This window comes from Ranitomeya variabilis, chromosome 5, assembly GCF_051348905.1.
Source record: "Ranitomeya variabilis isolate aRanVar5 chromosome 5, aRanVar5.hap1, whole genome shotgun sequence".
Classification (NCBI taxonomy): domain Eukaryota; kingdom Metazoa; phylum Chordata; class Amphibia; order Anura; family Dendrobatidae; genus Ranitomeya; species Ranitomeya variabilis.
In genome coordinates, this window is record NC_135236.1 from 4,735,954 (window position 1) to 4,754,936 (window position 18,983).

The following is an 18,983-nucleotide window of genomic DNA, read 5'->3' on the forward strand; positions in this document are numbered from 1 at the left end:
AACCTAGCAACAGTAACAGATAAATCCACTGAATGCCTTCTCCATTAACCTCCAACATCCTCCAGCCATGCAGCATAAGATTCTCTTACAATGAGTGCTAGCCAGGACCCAGATTATATAGGAGATGGGAGTGGCTAACAGTGAACAGCTGAGAGCCTTAATACAGGAAAGCTTCCAGGAGCTCTCACCTGAGCAGATTAACACCTCCTGCACTGCTAGAAGCTTCTAATCAGTGCAGGAGTAGGAGAAATTGGACGCTTCGGTCTTCGGGCTCCTCTCTGTTGCGGTAAACCTGTGAAACCAGTACTGTGAAATGTTGATGTGGTGACCATTTGCTGTCTTCCTATCTCCCTCCTCCAGTACTAGGACCTCCTTTTGGTGGGGTCATGAGCAGCCAACAGCGCGGAGCATCGACCACCAGAACTGATAAAATATTTCCTTTATTATGTAATGACTCCATTACAGCGTGAAGGTGAGGGAGGGACAAAGCAGATGTTTGGGGTGATGAGGCTCCGCCGACTGGGTTAATACTCCACAATGGGAGCGTAGCCATGAGCCTGAGGGATAATGGGGGCATTGCTTATCAGGGTGGTGTGGGCCGTGGTTATGCTGGACGTTTGGCTTCGGACTTTGATCTCGCGGGCGATCTGGCACCAGGTGCAGGTGTAGCAACAGCAGGAGAGGACGCAGTCATTGCAGATAGACCCCTGAAAGAGGAAAATTTGGGTTACCCTGGTGTAAGGTGAAACCCCCCAACCCTAGAGACCCTGATGTTTCACTTACGGGAATCTTGTACCTCTCCCGGATTGCGGCCCTCATCGCAATCGTTACAGGGGGGCAGATGCCGCAGCACCAAAGGTATCCCATCAAGCGGGCGTCCAAAAGCGGAAGACAAAGGCACTCTCCAAAATCACTCGCGGTGTCACACTGCATGCAGGGGAAGCACCACATGGCGCAGCAGCCTGCGGGGAGATAATACACTTATTACCCTCCAGCCTGTAATACACAGGAGCTGAGAGGAGACGCTGCACTTATTACCCTCCACCCCGTAATACACAGCAGCCCGGAGAGGAGATGCTGCACTAATTACCCTCCACCCCGTAATACACAGCAGCCCGGAGAGGAGACGCTGCACTTATTACCCTCCACCCCGTAATTCCCAGCAGCCCGGAGAGGAGACGCTGCACTTATTACCCTCCACCCAGTAATACACAGCAGCCCGGAGAGGAGATGCTGCACTTATTACCCTCCACCCCGTAATACACAGCAGCCCGGAGAGGAGATGCTGCACTAATTACCCTCCACCCCGTAATACACAGCAGCCCGGAGAGGAGATGCTGCACTAATTACCCTCCACCCCGTAATACACAGCAGCGCGGAGAGGAGACGCTGCACTTATTACCCTCCACCCCGTAATACACAGCAGCGCGGAGAGGAGACGCTGCACTTATTACCCTCCACCCCGTAATACACAGCAGCCCGGAGAGGAGATGCTGCACTAATTACCCTCCACCCCGTAATATACAGCAGCCCAGAGAGGAGACGCTGCACTAATTACCCTCCACCCCGTAATACACAGGAGCCCAGAGAGGAGACGCTGCACTTATTACCCTCCACCCCGTAATACACAGCAGCCCGGAGAGGAGACGCTGCACTTATTACCCTCCACCCCGTAATACACAGCAGCCCGGAGAGGAGACGCTGCACTTATTACCCTCCACCCCGTAATACACAGCAGCCCGGAGAGGAGACGCTGCACTTATTACCCTCCACCCCGTAATACACAGCAGCCCGGAGAGGAGATGCTGCACTTATTACCCTCCACCCCGTAATACACAGCAGCCCGGAGAGGAGATGCTGCACTTATTACCCTCCACCCCGTAATACACAGCAGCCCAGAGAGGAGACGCTGCACTAATTACCCTCCACCCCGTAATATACAGCAGCCCAGAGAGGAGAAGCTGCACTAATTACCCTCCACCCCGTAATACACAACAGCCCGGAGAGGAGATGCTGCACTAATAACCCTCCACCCCGTAATACACAGCAGCCCGGAGAGGAGACGCTGCACTAATTACCCTCCACCCCGTAATATACAGCAGTGTTGTCGATTCTGTTTGTGGGCTCCCTCTGGTGGTTACTGCTGGTACTGGGTGACTTTGGTGGGTTGCGGCCTTTGGTTTCCACCTGTCCATCAGTGGCTGGGTGTTTCCTATTGTACCTGGCCTTTCTGTCATTCCCTTGCCGGCTATCAATGTATTCAGATGTGCTCTGTTTGGTTCCTGCCTACCTGCTCCCAGATCTTTCAGGATAAGCTAAGTGCTGATTTTCAGTTGTTTGGTTTTTTGTCCAGCTTGCTTATTATGTCTCTATGCTAGCTGGTAGCTCTAGTGGACTGAGGTTCTCCCCATGTGCCATGAGTTGGCACATGGGTTCTTGTAATCTCAGGATGGTTTTTTTGATTAGGGTTTTTTGCTGACCGCTCAGTCCCCTTTTGTATCGTTCTGCTTTCTAGTTTACAGCGGGCCTCAATTTGCTAAAACTATATATATCATCTCTATGTGTGTGCCTTCCTCTCTTTTCACCGTCAATACATGTGGGGGGGCAACTATATCTTTTGGGGTTCATTCCGCTGGAGGCAAGTGAGGTCTTTATTTTCTCTGCAGTGCTAGTTAGCTCTTAGGCTGGTGCGTGGCGTCTAGAACCAACGTAGGCACGCTCCCTGGCTATCTCTAGTTGCGTTTGTCAGGCGTAGGGCAGCGGTCAGCCCAGGTTCCATCACCCTAGAGCTCGTCCGTTATTTATTTGTACTTTGCTTGTCCTGTGCTATCCCTAGCCATTGGGGATTCATGACAGTATAGCCGGCCAACAAAGTGTTAATTGTTTGGGCTGAAGCAGGAGGAATAGAAGTGTTTAAGGGAAATTTTTTTTTTTTTTTTTCCTTCAGAGTTTTGCTGCCTAGCCCTTAATTGCTGTCTAGCTGCTTCTTACCTCCTCTTAACCCTTGAATGGCTCTGATCTTAGCTGTTTAACATAGATGTCCAGAGTTTGGCTTCCAGCCTGAGTAATCTCGCGGCAAAGGTTCAAAACATACAGGATTTTGTTGTTTACACTCCCATGTCTGAACCTAGAATTCCTATTCCAGAGTTCTTTTCTGGAGATAGATCTACCTTCCTGAATTTCAGGAACAATTGTAAATTGTTTCTTTCTATAAAATCTCGCTCCTCTGGAGACCCTGCTCAACAGGTCAAGATTGTAATATCTTTCCTGCGGGGCGACCCTCAGAATTGGGCATTTGCATTGGCACCAGGGGATCCTGCATTGCTCAGTGTGGATGCGTTTTTTCTGGCATTGGGATTGCTCTATGAGGAACCTAACCTAGAGATTCAGGCTGAAAAGGCTTTATTAGCCCTCTCTCAGGGGCATGATGAAGCGGAGATATATTGTCAGAAGTTTCGGAAATGGTCGGTGCTTACTCAGTGGAATGAGTGCGCCCTGGCTGCAAACTTCAGAAATGGTCTTTCTGAGGCCATTAAGGATATTATGGTGGGGTTCCCTACGCCTACAGGTCTGAATGAGTCTATGGCTATGGCCATTCAGATTGATCGGCGTTTACGGGAGCGCAAACCTGTGCACCAGTTGGCGGTGTCTTCTGAACAGGCACCTGAGACTATGCAATGTGATAGAATTCAGTCCAGAAGTGAACGGCAAAATTATAGGCGGAAAAATGGATTGTGTTTTTATTGTGGTGATTCAGCTCATGTTATATCAGCATGCTCTAAACGCACAAAAAGGGTTGATAAATCTTTTGCCATTGGTACTCTGCAGCCTAAGTTCATTTTGTCTGTGACTCTGATTTTTTCACTGTCTTCCATTTCCGTCGATGCCTATGTGGATTCGGGCGCTGCCCTGAGTCTTATGGATTGGTCATTTGCTAAACGCTGCGGTTTTAGTCTGGAACCTCTGGAAGTTCCTATTCCTCTGAAGGGAATTGACTCTACACCATTGGCTATGAATAAACCGCAGTATTGGACACAAGTGACCATGCGCATGACTCCCGTTCATCAGGAGGTGATTCGCTTCCTTGTACTGTATAATTTACATGATGTACTAGTGCTTGGTCTGCCATGGTTACAAACTCATAATCCTGTCCTGGACTGGAAAACAATGTCTGTGTTAAGCTGGGGATGTCAGGGGGTTCATGATGATGCACCTCTGATTTCAATCGCTTCATCTACTCCTTCTGAGGTCCCTGCGTTTTTGTCTGACTATCGGGATGTTTTTGAGGAGCCTAAGCTCAATTCGCTCCCTCCGCATAGAGATTGTGACTGTGCTATAGAATTGATTCCTGGCAGTAAGTTCCCTAAGGGTCGTTTATTTAATCTGTCACTGCCAGAGCATACTGCTATGCGGAATTATATTAAGGAGTCCTTGGAAAAGGGACATATTCGTCCATCTTCGTCCCCTCTGGGAGCAGGTTTTTTTTTGGTGGCAAAAAAAGATGGTTCCCTGAGGCCTTGTATAGATTATCGCCTTCTGAATAAGATTACAGTCAAATATCAGTATCCATTGCCATTATTGACTGATTTGTTTGCTCGCAGTAAGGGGGCTAGGTGGTTCACTAAGATAGATCTTCGCGGTGCGTATAATCTGGTGCGGATAAAACAGGGTGATAAGTGGAAAACCGCATTTAATACGCCTGAGGGCCATTTTGAGTATTTGGTAATGCCTTTTGGACTCTCCAATGCTCCGTCAGTCTTTCAGTCCTTTATACACAATATTTTCCGTGAATATCTGGATAAGTTTATGATTGTGTATTTGGATGATATTTTGGTGTTTTCTGATGACTGGGAGTCTCATGTTCTACAGGTCAGGAAGGTGTTTCAGGTTCTGCGGGCCAATTCTCTGTTTGTGAAGGGCTCAAAGTGTCTCTTCGGAGTCCAGAAGATTTCTTTTTTGGGGTACATTTTTTCTCCTTCTACTATTGAGATGGATCCCGTCAAGGTTCAGGCGATTTGTGACTGGACACAACCTACATCTGTTAAGAGCCTTCAGAAGTTCTTGGGGTTTGCTAATTTTTATCGTCGGTTCATTGCTAATTTTTCCAGTATTGTTAAACCTTTGACTGATTTGACTAAAAAGGGTGCTGATGTTGCTGATTGGTCTCCTGCGGCCGTGGAGGCCTTTCAGGAACTTAAGCGCCGGTTTTCTTCTGCTCCTGTGTTGTGTCAACCAGATGTTTCACTTCCTTTTCAGGTTGAGGTTGATGCTTCCGAGATTGGAGCGGGGGCGGTTTTGTCACAGAGAAGTTCTAATGGCTCGGTGATGAAGCCATGTGCATTCTTCTCTAGAAAATTCTCGCCCGCCGAGCGCAATTATGATGTGGGTAATCGGGAGCTTTTGGCCATGAAGTGGGCATTTGAGGAGTGGCGTCATTGGCTTGAGGGTGCTAAACATCGTGTGGTGGTCTTGACTGATCACAAGAATCTCATTTACCTTGAGTCTGCTGTTATGACCCCAATGGCGAGGGTCTCAGAGGAACGTGGAAGTCTGCAGAATACAAAAATCCAGCTCATAGGGCAGTGGTAACTGGGTTGACCATATATCTACTCCTAACGCCAACACTAGAAGTAGCCGGGGATCATTCCTACGTTGATTCTAGATGACACGCGCCAGCCGTAGAATCTAGCTACCCCTAGTAGAGGAAAACAAAGACCTTTCTTGCCTCCAGAGAAGGGGACCCCAAAGCTGGATAGAAGCCCCCCACAAATAATGACGGTGAGGTAAGAGGAAATGACAAACACAGAAATGAACCAGGTTTAGCACAGAGAGGCCCGCTTACTGATAGCAGAATAAAGAAAGGTAACTTATATGGTCAACAAAAACCCTATCAAAATCCACACTGGAAATTCAAGAACCCCCGAACCGTCTAACGGTCCGGGGGGAGAACACCAGCCCCCTAGAGCTTCCAGCAAAGGTCAGGATATAGATTTGGAACAAGCTGGACAAAAATACAAAACCAAAACAAATAGCAAAAAGCAAAAGGCAGACTTAGCTGATATAACTGGAACCAGGATCAGTAGACAAGAGCACAGCAGACTAGCTCTGATAACTACGTTGCCAGGCATTGAACTGAAGGTCCAGGGAGCTTATATAGCAACACCCCTAACTAACGACCCAGGTGCGGATAAAAGGAATGACAGAAAAACCAGAGTCAAAAAACTAGTAACCACTAGAGGGAGCAAAAAGCAAATTCACAACAGTACCCCCCCCTTAGTGAGGGGTCACCGAACCCTCACCACGACCACCAGGGCGATCAGGATGAGCGGCATGAAAGGCACGAACTAAATCGGCCGCATGAACATCAGAGGCGACCACCCAGGAATTATCCTCCTGACCATAGCCCTTCCACTTGACCAGGTACTGAAGCCTCCGCCTGGAGAGGCGAGAATCCAAGATCTTCTCCACCACTTACTCCAACTCGCCCTCAACCAACACCGGAGCAGGAGGCTCAGCAGAAGGAACTACAGGCACAATGTACCGCCGCAACAAGGACCTATGAAATACATTGTGAATAGCAAACGACACAGGAAGATCCAGACGAAAAGATACAGGATTAAGGATTTCCAATATCTTGTAAGGCCCAATAAAACGAGGTTTAAATTTGGGAGAGGAGACCTTCATAGGAACAAAGCGGGAAGAAAGCCACACCAAATCCCCAACGCGTAGTCGGGGACCCACACCGCGGCGGCGGTTGGCAAAGCGCTGAGCCTTCTCCTGTGACAACTTCAAGTTGTCCACCACATGATTCCAGATCTGCTGCAACCTATCCACCACAGAATCCACCCCAGGACAGTCAGAAGGCTCCACATGACCCGAAGAAAAGCGAGGATGGAAACCAGAGTTGCAGAAAAAAGGCGAAACCAAGGTGGCGGAACTAGCCCGATTATTAAGGGCAAACTCAGCCAACGGCAAGAATGTCACCCAATCGTCCTGATCAGCAGAGACAAAACACCTCAAATAAGCCTCCAAAGTCTGATTGGTTCGCTCCGTCTGTCCATTAGTCTGAGGATGGAAAGCAGACGAAAACGACAAATCAATGCCCATCCTACTACAAAAGGATCGCCAGAACCTGGAAACGAACTGGGATCCTCTGTCTGACACAATATTCTCAGGGATGCCGTGCAAACGAACCACGTTCTGGAAAAACACAGGAACCAGATCGGAAGAGGAAGGCAGCTTAGGCAAAGGAACCAAATGGACCATCTTGGAGAAGCGATCACATATCACCCAGATAACGGACATGCCCTGAGATAGCGGAAGATCAGAAATGAAATCCATGGAGATATGTGTCCAAGGTCTCTTCGGGACAGGCAAGGGCAAGAGCAAACCGCTGGCACGAGAACAGCAAGGCTTAGCTCGAGCACAAGTCCCACAGGACTGCACAAATGACCGCACATCCCTTGACAAGGAAGGCCACCAAAAGGACCTGGCCACCAGATCTCTGGTGCCAAAAATTCCCGGGTGACCTGCCAACACCGAGGAATGAACCTCGGAAATGACTCTGCTGGTCCACTTATCCGGGACAAACAGTCTGTCAGGTGGACAAGACTCAGGCCTATCAGCCTGAAATCTCTGCAACACACGTCGCAGATCCGGAGAAATAGCTGACAAGATAACTCCATCTTTAAGAATACCAACAGGATCAGCGACTCCAGGAGCATCAGGCACAAAGCTCCTAGAAAGAGCATCGGCCTTCACATTCTTTGAACCTGGTAAATACGAGACAACAAAATCAAAGCGGGAGAAAAACAATGACCAGCGGGCCTGTCTCGGATTAAGGCGTTTAGCAGACTCGAGATACATCAGATTTTTGTGATCAGTCAAGACCACCACACGATGCTTAGCACCCTCGAGCCAATGACGCCACTCCTCAAATGCCCATTTCATGGCCAACAACTCCCGATTGCCCACATCATAATTTCGCTCGGCAGGCGAAAATTTCCTAGAGAAAAAGGCACAAGGCTTCATAACAGAGCAACCAGGGCCTCTCTGCGACAAAACGGCCCCTGCCCCAATCTCCGAAGCATCCACCTCAACCTGAAAGGGAAGTGAGACGTCAGGCTGGCACAAAACAGGCGCCGAAGTAAACCGGCGTTTCAACTCCTGGAAAGCCTCCACGGCAGCAGGAGCCCAGTTAGCTACATCGGAGCCCTTCTTGGTCATATCCGTCAAAGGTTTCACAATGCTAGAAAAATTAGCAATAAAACGACGGTAGAAGTTAGCGAAGCCCAAGAACTTCTGAAGACTCTTAACTGACGAGGGCTGAGTCCAATCAAGAATAGCTCGGACCTTGACTGGGTCCATCTCCACAGCAGAAGGGGAAAAAATGAACCCCAAAAAGGGAACCTTCTGTACACCAAAGAGACACTTTGAGCCCTTGACAAACAAAGAATTTTCACGCAAAATTTTAAAGACCAACCTGACCTGCTCCACATGCGAATCCCAATTATCAGAAAAAACCAAAATATCATCCAGATAAACAATCAAAAATTTATCCAGATACTTCCGGAAAATGTCATGCATAAAGGACTGAAAAACTGAAGGCGCATTGGAGAGCCCAAAAGGCATCACCAAGTACTCAAAATGACCTTCGGGCGTATTGAATGCGGTTTTCCATTCATCACCTTGCTTAATGCGCACAAGGTTGTACGCACCACGAAGGTCTATCTTGGTGAACCACTTGGCACCCTTAATCCGGGCAAACAAGTCAGACAACAGCGGTAAAGGATACTGAAATTTGACAGTGATCTTATTTAAAAGCCGATAATCAATACAAGGTCTCAAAGATCCGTCCTTTTTTGCCACAAAAAAGAATCCCGCACCAAGAGGGGAAGAAGACGGACGAATATGTCCTTTCTCCAGAGACTCCTTGATATATGAACGCATAGCGGTATGTTCAGGTACCGACAGATTAAACAGTCTTCCCTTAGGAAATTTACTGCCTGGGATCAAATCTATAGCACAGTCACAGTCCCTATGAGGAGGCAGTGCACTGGACTCAGACTCACTGAAGACATCCTGATAATCAGACAAATACTCCGGAACTTCCGAAGGCGTAGAGGAAGCAATAGACACAGGCAGGGAATCCCCATGAATACCACGACAGCCCCAACTAGAGACTGACATAGCCTTCCAGTCCAGGACTGGATTATGGGTCTGTAACCATGGCAGCCCTAAAACGACCAAATCATGCATTTTATGTAAAACCAGGAAACGTATCACCTCGCGGTGTTCAGGAGTCATGCACATGGTAACCTGTGTCCAATACTGCGGTTTATTTGCTGCCAATGGTGTAGCATCAATACCCCTAAGAGGGATAGGATTTTCTAATGGTTCAAGAGTAAAACCACAGCGCTTAGCAAATGAGAGATCCATGAGACTCAGGGCAGCACCTGAATCTACAAACGCCATGACAGGATAAGATGACAGTGAGCAAATCAAAGTTACAGACAGAATAAATTTAGGTTGCAAATTACCAATGGTGACAGGACTAACAACCTTAGCTATACGTTTAGAGCATGCTGAGATAACATGTGTAGAATCACCACAGTAGTAGCACAAGCCATTCCGGCGTCTATGAATTTTCCGCTCATTTCTAGTCAGGATTCTATCACATTGCATTAAATCAGGTGTCTGTTCAGACAACACCATGAGGGAATTTGCGGTTTTTCTATCACATTGCACCGAATTAGGTGTCTGTTCAGACAACACCATGAGGGAATTTGCGGTTTTGCGCTCCCGCAACCGCCGGTCAATTTGAATAGCCAGTGCCATAGTATCATTCAGACCTGTGGGAATGGGAAAACCCACCATAACATTCTTAATGGCTTCAGAAAGGCCATTTCTAAAATTAGCGGCCAGTGCACACTCGTTCCAATGTGTCAGCACGGACCATTTCCGAAATTTTTGGCAATACACTTCAGCCTCGTCCTGCCCCTGAGACATAGCCAGCAAGGCCTTTTCTGCCTGAATCTCAAGATTGGGTTCCTCATAAAGTAAACCGAGCGCCAGAAAAAACGCATCAAGATCAGCCAATGCCGGATCTCCTGGCGCCAGCGAAAAAGCCCAATCCTGAGGGTCGCCCCGTAAGAACGAAATAACAATTTTTACTTGCTGAGCAGAATCTCCTGATGAACAGGGTCTCAGGGACAAAAACAATTTACAATTATTCACGAAATTCCTAAACTTAAACCTGTCTCCGGAAAACAGTTCAGGAATCGGTATTTTAGGTTCTGACCTAGGATTTCTGATAACATAGTCTTGTATGCCCTGCACACGAGTAGCCAGCTGGTCCACACTTGTAATCAAGGTCTGGACATTCATGTCTGCAGCAAGCATAGCCACTCTGAGGTAAAGGGGAAGGAGAAAAAAAAAACTCAGAATCTTCTTTCTTATAATCCCTCTTCTGCAATGCATTAAACATTTAATACTGGCCTGGCAAACTGTTATGACCCCAATGGCGAGGGTCTCAGAGGAACGTGGAAGTCTGCAGAATACAAAAATCCAGCTCATAGGGCAGTGGTAACTGGGTTGACCATATATCTACTCCTAACGCCAACACTAGAAGTAGCCGGGGATCATTCCTACGTTGATTCTAGATGACACGCGCCAGCCGGAGAATCTAGCTACCCCTAGTAGAGGAAAACAAAGACCTTTCTTGCCTCCAGAGAAGGGGACCCCAAAGCTGGATAGAAGCCCCCCACAAATAATGACGGTGAGGTAAGAGGAAATGACAAACACAGAAATGAACCAGGTTTAGCACAGAGAGGCCCGCTTACTGATAGCAGAATAAAGAAAGGTAACTTATATGGTCAACAAAAACCCTATCAAAATCCACACTGGAAATTCAAGAACCCCCGAACCGTCTAACGGTCCGGGGGGAGAACACCAGCCCCCTAGAGCTTCCAGCAAAGGTCAGGATATAGATTTGGAACAAGCTGGACAAAAATACAAAACCAAAACAAATAGCAAAAAGCAAAAGGCAGACTTAGCTGATATAACTGGAACCAGGATCAGTAGACAAGAGCACAGCAGACTAGCTCTGATAACTACGTTGCCAGGCATTGAACTGAAGGTCCAGGGAGCTTATATAGCAACACCCCTAACTAACGACCCAGGTGCGGATAAAAGGAATGACAGAAAAACCAGAGTCAAAAAACTAGTAACCACTAGAGGGAGCAAAAAGCAAATTCACAACAGTCTGCCAGGCGTTTGAATCCTAGACAGGCTCGTTGGTCGTTGTTTTTTTCTCGTTTCAATTTCGTGGTTTCATACCTGCCAGGTTCAAAGAATGTGAAGGCAGATGCTCTTTCCAGGAGTTTTGTGCCTGACTCTCCTGGAGACTCTGGGCCTACTGGTATCCTTAGGGATGGGGTAATATTGTCCGCCGTATCCCCAGACTTGCGACGTGCATTGCAGGAGTTTCAGGTGGATAAACCGGATCGTTGTCCACCAGAAAGACTGTTTGTTCCGGATGACTGGACCAGTAGAGTCATCTCCGAGGTCCATTCTTCTGTGTTGGCTGGTCATCCTGGAATATTTGGTACTAGAGACTTGGTGGCCAGGTCTTTTTGGTGGCCTTCCTTGTCTAGGGATGTGCGTACCTTTGTGCAGTCTTGTGAAGTGTGTGCTCGAGCTAAGCCTTGCTGTTCTCGGGCCAGTGGGTTGTTGTTATCCTTGCCCATCCCGAAGAGGCCTTGGACGCACATTTCCATGGATTTTATTTCTGATCTCCCGGTTTCACAGAAAATGTCCGTTATCTGGGTTATGTGTGACCGCTTTTCTAAGATGGTTCATTTGGTGCCCTTGCCTAAGTTGCCTTCCTCCTCTGAGTTGGTCCCTTTATTTTTTCAGAACGTGGTTCGTTTGCATGGGATTCCGGAGAATATCGTTTCTGACAGGGGATCCCAGTTTGTGTCTAGATTTTGGCGGACGTTTTGTGCCAAGATGGGCATTGATTTGTCTTTCTCGTCTGCATTCCATCCTCAGACGAATGGCCAGACGGAGCGAACTAATCAGACCTTGGAAACTTATTTGAGGTGTTTTGTTTCTGCTGATCAAGATGACTGGGTTGCTTTTTTGCCACTGGCCGAATTTGCTCTTAATAATCGGGCTAGTTCGGCCACGTTGGTCTCTCCTTTTTTTTGTAATTCGGGGTTTCATCCTCGTTTTTCCTCTGGTCAGGTGGAGCCTTCGGATTGTCCTGGAGTGGACGTGGTGGTGGACAGGCTACATCAGATTTGGAATCAGGTGGTGGACAATTTGAAGTTATCTCAGGAGAAGACTCAGCAGTTTGCTAATCGCCGTCGCCGCGTGGGTCCCCGACTTCTTGTTGGGGATTTGGTGTGGTTGTCTTCTCGTTTTGTCCCTATGAAGGTCTCTTCTCCTAAGTTCAAGCCTCGGTTCATCGGTCCTTATAGGATCTCGGAGATTCTTAACCCTGTATCTTTTCGTTTGGATCTCCCAGCATCGTTTGCTATTCATAATGTGTTCCATCGGTCGTTGTTGCGGAGGTATGAGGTGCCCGTTGTTCCTTCGGTTGAGCCTCCTGCTCCGGTGCTGGTGGAGGGAGAATTGGAGTATGTTGTTGAGAAGATCTTGGATTCTCGTGTTTCCAGACGCAAACTCCAGTATTTGGTTAAGTGGAAGGGTTATGGTCAGGAGGATAATTCCTGGGTGGTCGCCTCCGATGTTCATGCGACTGATTTGGTCCGCGCCTTCCATAGAGCTCACCCTGATCGCCCTGGGGGTTCTCGTGAGGGTTCGGTGACCCCTCCTCAAGGGGGGGGTACTGTTGTGGATTCTGTTTGTGTAAGCTAAGTGCTGATTTTCAGTTGTTTGGTTTTTTGTCCAGCTTGCTTATTATGTCTCTATGCTAGCTGGTAGCTCTAGTGGACTGAGGTTCTTCCCATGTGCCATGAGTTGGCACATGGGTTCTTGTAATCTCAGGATGGTTTTTTTGATTAGGGTTTTTTGCTGACCGCTCAGTCCCCTTTTGTATCGTTCTGCTTTCTAGTTTACAGCGGGCCTCAATTTGCTAAAACTATATATATCATCTCTATGTGTGTGCCTTCCTCTCTTTTCACCGTCAATACATGTAGGGGGCAACTATATCTTTTGGGGTTCATTCCGCTGGAGGCAAGTGAGGTCTTTATTTTCTCTGCAGTGCTAGTTAGCTCTTAGGCTGGTGCGTGGCGTCTAGAACCAACGTAGGCACGCTCCCTGGCTATCTCTAGTTGCGTTTGTCAGGCGTAGGGCAGCGGTCAGCCCAGGTTCCATCACCCTAGAGCTCGTCCGTAATATATTTGTACTTTGCTTGTCCTGTGCTATCCCTAGCCATTGGGATTCATGACACAGCAGCCCGGAGAGGAGACGCTGCACTTATTACCCTCCACCCCGTAATACACAGCAGCCCGGAGAGGAGACGCTGCACTTATTACCCTCCACCCCGTAATACACAGCAGCCCGGAGAGGAGACGCTGCACTTATTACCCTCCACCCCGTAATACACAGCAGCGCGGAGAGGAGACGCTGCACTAATTACCCTCCACCCCGTAATACACAGCAGCGCGGAGAGGAGACGCTGCACTAATTACCCTCCACCCCGTAATACACAGCAGCCCGGAGAGGAGACGCTGCACTAATTACCCTCCACCCCGCAATATACAGCAGCCCGGAGAGGAGACGCTGCACTTATTACCCTCCACCCCGTAATACACAGGAGCCCGGAGAGGAGACGCTGCACTTATTACCCTCCACCCCGTAATACACAGCAGCCCAGAGAGGAGAAGCTGCACTTATTACCCTCCACCCCGTAATACACAGCAGCGCGGAGAGGAGACGCTGCACTTATTACCCTCCACCCCGTAATTCCCAGCAGCCCGGAGAGGAGACGCTGCACTTATTACCCTCCACCCCGTAATACACAGGAGCCCGGAGAGGAGACGCTGCACTTATTACCCTCCACCCCGTAATATACAGCAGCCCGGAGAGGAGACGCTGCACTTATTACCCTCCACCTTGTAATACACAGCAGCCCAGAGAGGAGACGCTGCACTTATTACCCTCCACCCAGTAATACACAGCAGCGCGGAGAGGAGACGCTGCACTAATTACCCTCCACCCCGTAATACACAGCAGCCCGGAGAGGAGACGCTGCACTTATTACCCTCCACCCAGTAATACACAACAGCCCAGAGAGGAGACGCTGCACTTATTACCCTCCACCCCATAATACACAGCAGCCCGGAGAGGAGACGCTGCACTTATTACCCTCCACCCCGTAATACACAGCAGCCCGGAGAGGAGACGCTGCACTTATTACCCTCCACCCCGTAATACACAGGAGCCCAGAGAGGAGACGCTGCACTAATTACCCTTCACCCCGTAATACACAGCAGCCGAGAGAGGAGACGCTGCACTTATTACCCTCCACCCCGTAATACACAGCAGCCCAGAGAGGAGACGCTGCACTAATTACCCTCCACCCCGTAATACACAGCAGCCCGGAGAGGAGACGCTGCACTAATTACCCTCCACCCCGTAATACACAACAGCCCGGAGAGGAGACGCTGCACTAATTACCCTCCACCCCGTAATACACAGCAGCCCAGAGAGGAGACGCTGCACTTATTACCCTCCACCCCGTAATACACAGCAGCCCGGAGAGGAGACGCTGCACTAATTACCCTCCACCCCGTAATACACAGCAGCCCGGAGAGGAGACGCTGCACTTATTACCCTCCACCCCGTAATACACAGGAGCCCGGAGAGGAGACGCTGCACTTATTACCCTCCACCCCGTAATACACAGCAGCCCGGAGAGGAGACGCTGCACTTACTACCCTCCACCCCGTAATACACAGCAGCCCAGAGAGGAGACGCTGCACTTATTACCCTCCACCCCGTAATACACAGCAGCCCGTAGAGGAGACGCTGCACTTATTACCCTCCACCCCGTAATACACAGCAGCCCGGAGAGGAGACGCTGCACTAATTACCCTCCACCCCGTAATACACAGCAGCCCGGAGAGGAGACGCTGCACTTATTACCCTCCACCCCGTAATACACAGCAGCCCGGAGAGGAGACGCTGCACTTATTACCCTCCACCCCGTAATACACAGCAGCCCGGAGAGGAGACGCTGCACTTATTACCCTCCACCCCGTAATACACAGCAGCCCGGAGAGGAGACGCTGCACTAATTACCCTCCACTGTAGACTAATAGGGGGTTTGCGCCCTGGGGTAATGTACAGTCCAGACATGACCAGTAGGAGGCGCTCTGATAGCGTATGGCCCTGGTGCTGTAGAGGTCATTGTCCTGGGGGATGGAGACTTGTTGAGGTGCAAACTGTGCACGCGGAGGATTTTTTTGGCTTATGGAGCAGATTCTATTATACAATCCAGAAGAGACGACGCTCCATGTCCTGGAGAAAGGATGTAGGGTCAGAGGTTTGGAATTGTAAGGTCAGGGAGCAGTGTGGTCAGATATTGGGTGCTGTAGGGTCAGAGGTTGGGGGGCTGTGGGGTCAGATGTTGGGTGCTGTAGGGTCAGAGGTCAGGGAGCAGTGTGGTCAGATATTGGGTGCTGTAGGGTCAGAGGTTGGGGGGCTGTGGGGTCAGATGTTGGGTGCTGTAGGGTCAGAGGTTGGGGGGCTGTGGGGTCAGATGTTGGGTGCTGTAGGGTCAGAGGTTGAGGGGCTGTGGGGTCAGATATTGGGTGCTGTAGGGTCAGAGGTTGAGGGGCTGTGGGGTCAGATGTTGGGTGCTGTAGGGTCAGAGGTTGGGGGGCTGTGGGGTCAGATGTTGGGTGCTGTAGGGTCAGAGGTTGGGGGTTGCAGGGTCTGGGGGCTGTGGGGTCAGATGTCGGGTGCTGTAGAGTCAGGTTGAGGGTTGCAGGGTCAGAGGTTAGGGGGCTGTGGGGTCAGATGTCGGGTGCTCTAGGGTCAGAAGTCAGAGGTTAGGGGTTGCAGGGGCAGAGGTCGGTTGCTGTGTGGTGTTGCACTCACATATTCCACAGTCGTCACAGCAGTCGCACAGGTCGCTGCCCCAGCGTGGGCTCTGTGATATGGTCACGGTCTGCGTGGTGATGACCCCCGGCTGAGAGATGACGGCCTCCATCTGTTACCTGGATAGATAATAATAATAATCTCTTTATTTTTATATAGCTCTAATTTTTTCCGCAGCGCTTTATAGTTTGCACACATTATCATCACTGTCCCCGATGGGGCTCACAATCTCAATTCCCTATCATATGTCTTTGGAATGAGGGAGGAGTACCCGGAGGAAACCCACGCAAACACGGAGAGAACATACAAAACTCCTTGCAGATATTGTCCTTGGTGGGATTCAAGGCTGCAGTGCTAGCCACTGAGCCACCGTGCTGCCCTCAGATGAACAGGGGTCAGAAAAGAAGACTGTGACACCACAGACAGACCAGCAAATAGCCATCCAGGTGTCCAAACATAGTTCACCTGACCATCACCAACGACTAAGCGACTAAGATGCTGCCGCTGCGGTGGAAGGCGCGGAGAGGTGAGTGGTGCTGTGTGTGTGTGTGGTGGAGAGGGCAATGATGGGCGTGATAGGGGAGAAAGAAATGATAGAGGTGATGAAAAGGGCAATGATAGGGGTGATGGGGAGAAGGCAATGATGGAGGTGGTGAAGAGGGCAATGATGGAGGTGATAGGAAGAGAAGTGATTGGGGTGGTGGAGAGGGCTATGATGGGGATGGTGGGGGAGAACAATGATTGGGATGGTGGAGAAGGCATTGATGAAGGTGATGGAGAGGGCAATGATGTGTGTGGTGGAGAGGGCAATGATGGGCCTGGAGGATAAGACAATGATGGGATGTGGGGGATTGGGATGGGAAGAAGGGGGACTTATAATGGACTTACGAACAGGGGGAGGTGGAGGATGATGTTAGATATGGATGCAAAATGAATTGAGTGGTGGAGAAATATGCTAAGCCCCTGAAGTGTCCTCCCCCATCTCTCAATTAATTGTGAAGCTATTGGGGACTTACAATTTGTTGGGGATTGGGAGAGGAGGCGATAAGGTGCATAGGACCCTTTATAATGAACTGAAAGGTGGGAGAAGACGCTGCCAGGGGCTTGTAATGAATTGGGAGATAGCGGAAGATGTTCAGCACCTGATGGCGTCTTCTCCCACCCCCAAATTCAATGTGATGCTATCAAGGACTTATAATGAATGGGGGGGGGGCACAGGACAGGACCAAGGCTATGTGCACACGTTCAGGATTTGCAGGAGATAATTCTGCTGCATGTCCTAATGTGTGGGCAGGAAGAAAGTTACATAAAATACATTGTTTTCCCACATTTTTGCCATGTTTTTGTTACCTATTTTTCCTCATTAGTACGGGAGAAATATGCTACAAGAATTGATGTTATGCAGATTTTAATCTGCTGTAAATCTGCAAGGAAAAAATAATCAGCGTGTGCACGAGACGTCGGGGATCTCATTCACTTTCCTGTACTGTAAACCTTGCATATATTCCATGCACACATGGCCGTACAGGTAATTGGGGAGAGTCACAGACTGAACAATTTATACTACTGGGAGTCGGAGATTATAGGTAATGGGGGGCACAGTGCTGATTATCACTTTATATGTTTAATGGTGCGTGGCTAGCAGTATATTAATGGTGGGTACACATCAGTATGTGGGGGAGACACATCTGTATACAACATGTGTGTGTGTCCTTGTTATTTTTAGGGCTGCGAAGATCATCGTGACAAGACGAGTCGTGGCTGGGAGATGTCGACATCAAGGTCTGTCCAGATGGAGAAGAAACAGGAGAAAGTGGCTCTAATCAGACGAGACGTCATCGGTAAGTGCCTGGATGCAGATGTCACAGTTCACGGGGAGGACACCTTTATCATCCCCACCACTCACACCAATTTGTCATGAACCGGGGTTGATTGGTTGCCCCTGGTTCCTTCTGAAGGGGATTTATCTATATCCCACTTCCGGTTTGGAACCTGCAGCTCTCTGGCGCCCCCCTTACCCTCAGGTCAGATTAGGTACTACACCTAGGATAATTAGTCGCCAGAAAGGCTGCCTTACTTTCTACTGGCTAAAAAGCACACTGCAGCGAGGGCGATATAACTACTCCCATTCAGGTGGGAACAATAATTATCAACGCCGCCAGTCGCTGCAAAGACTCCGAAACGCCCAGGACAAATCCGCTGCCACCAGCTCCGATTGCTTAATTATTAACGGGTCCGGAGCCAACCCAGATTAGTAGTGTAATTCACTTCAGAGGACGTGACCGTACGTTATAGAACAAGGAGGGACAAGCTAGTAATTTTATATTTTACTCCAAAAAGAGGTAGTCAGTGTTTACAGAAGTCTAAAAAGATATTATAAAGAAGACAATTATCGTATGTACAGTACAATTACAAATAAAATGGGATTAAAGTTAAAAAACACTTACATTTCGTTATGTCATCTTATCTCATGGCTGACCATGTGCTGTGGGGGAAGGGCGAGCATATATCCAGATGCATCACCCCTCTGCATAGCAGCTAGACCCTGGACTAAAGACACTGCAAGACTGATGTACCACTCAGTTATTTCCCAGCCCAAAACCAAGGCTGGATACTCCCCTTTCTTAGCATTATGAAAAACCATCATCTCACATATCTTGGCGTAGGAACCTCGTAGAAAGATGACACCCGTGTCCTTATGCTCAGCATGCCATAGGGATTCGTTTAAGTATAGATATGGGGTAGCTGGGTGACCCAGTTCTGTAGTAATCCATTTCTCAATTGTGCTGGTTCTGGAACCTAGAAATCTCCCTGGCTGATAGTTCTAGTCAAGCCCATGTCAAAAATGTCTATCATTAATACTTCTACTTGTACTTTCAGTTTGAAGCCATAAAAATTCCTCAGCAGATTTG

At 48.9% G+C, this 18,983-nt stretch overlaps 1 protein-coding gene across 1 annotated transcript in view; it reads right to left on the reverse strand.

Annotated features, from left to right (window-relative positions):
- Window positions 1–422: 422 nt before the first annotated feature.
- Window positions 423–18,983, reverse strand: part of LOC143774147 (cornifelin homolog) — a 66,574-nt gene continuing 48,013 nt past the window's right edge. Inside the window, exons 3-5 of the mRNA XM_077261483.1 lie at window positions 16,072–16,190; window positions 784–962; window positions 423–707 (exon numbers count right to left, since the gene is read on the reverse strand). Coding sequence (XP_077117598.1) covers window positions 525–707; window positions 784–962; window positions 16,072–16,183 — 474 coding nt within the window. The 5' untranslated portion in view covers window positions 16,184–16,190 and the 3' untranslated portion in view covers window positions 423–524. The remainder of the gene's footprint in view (window positions 708–783; window positions 963–16,071; window positions 16,191–18,983) is intronic.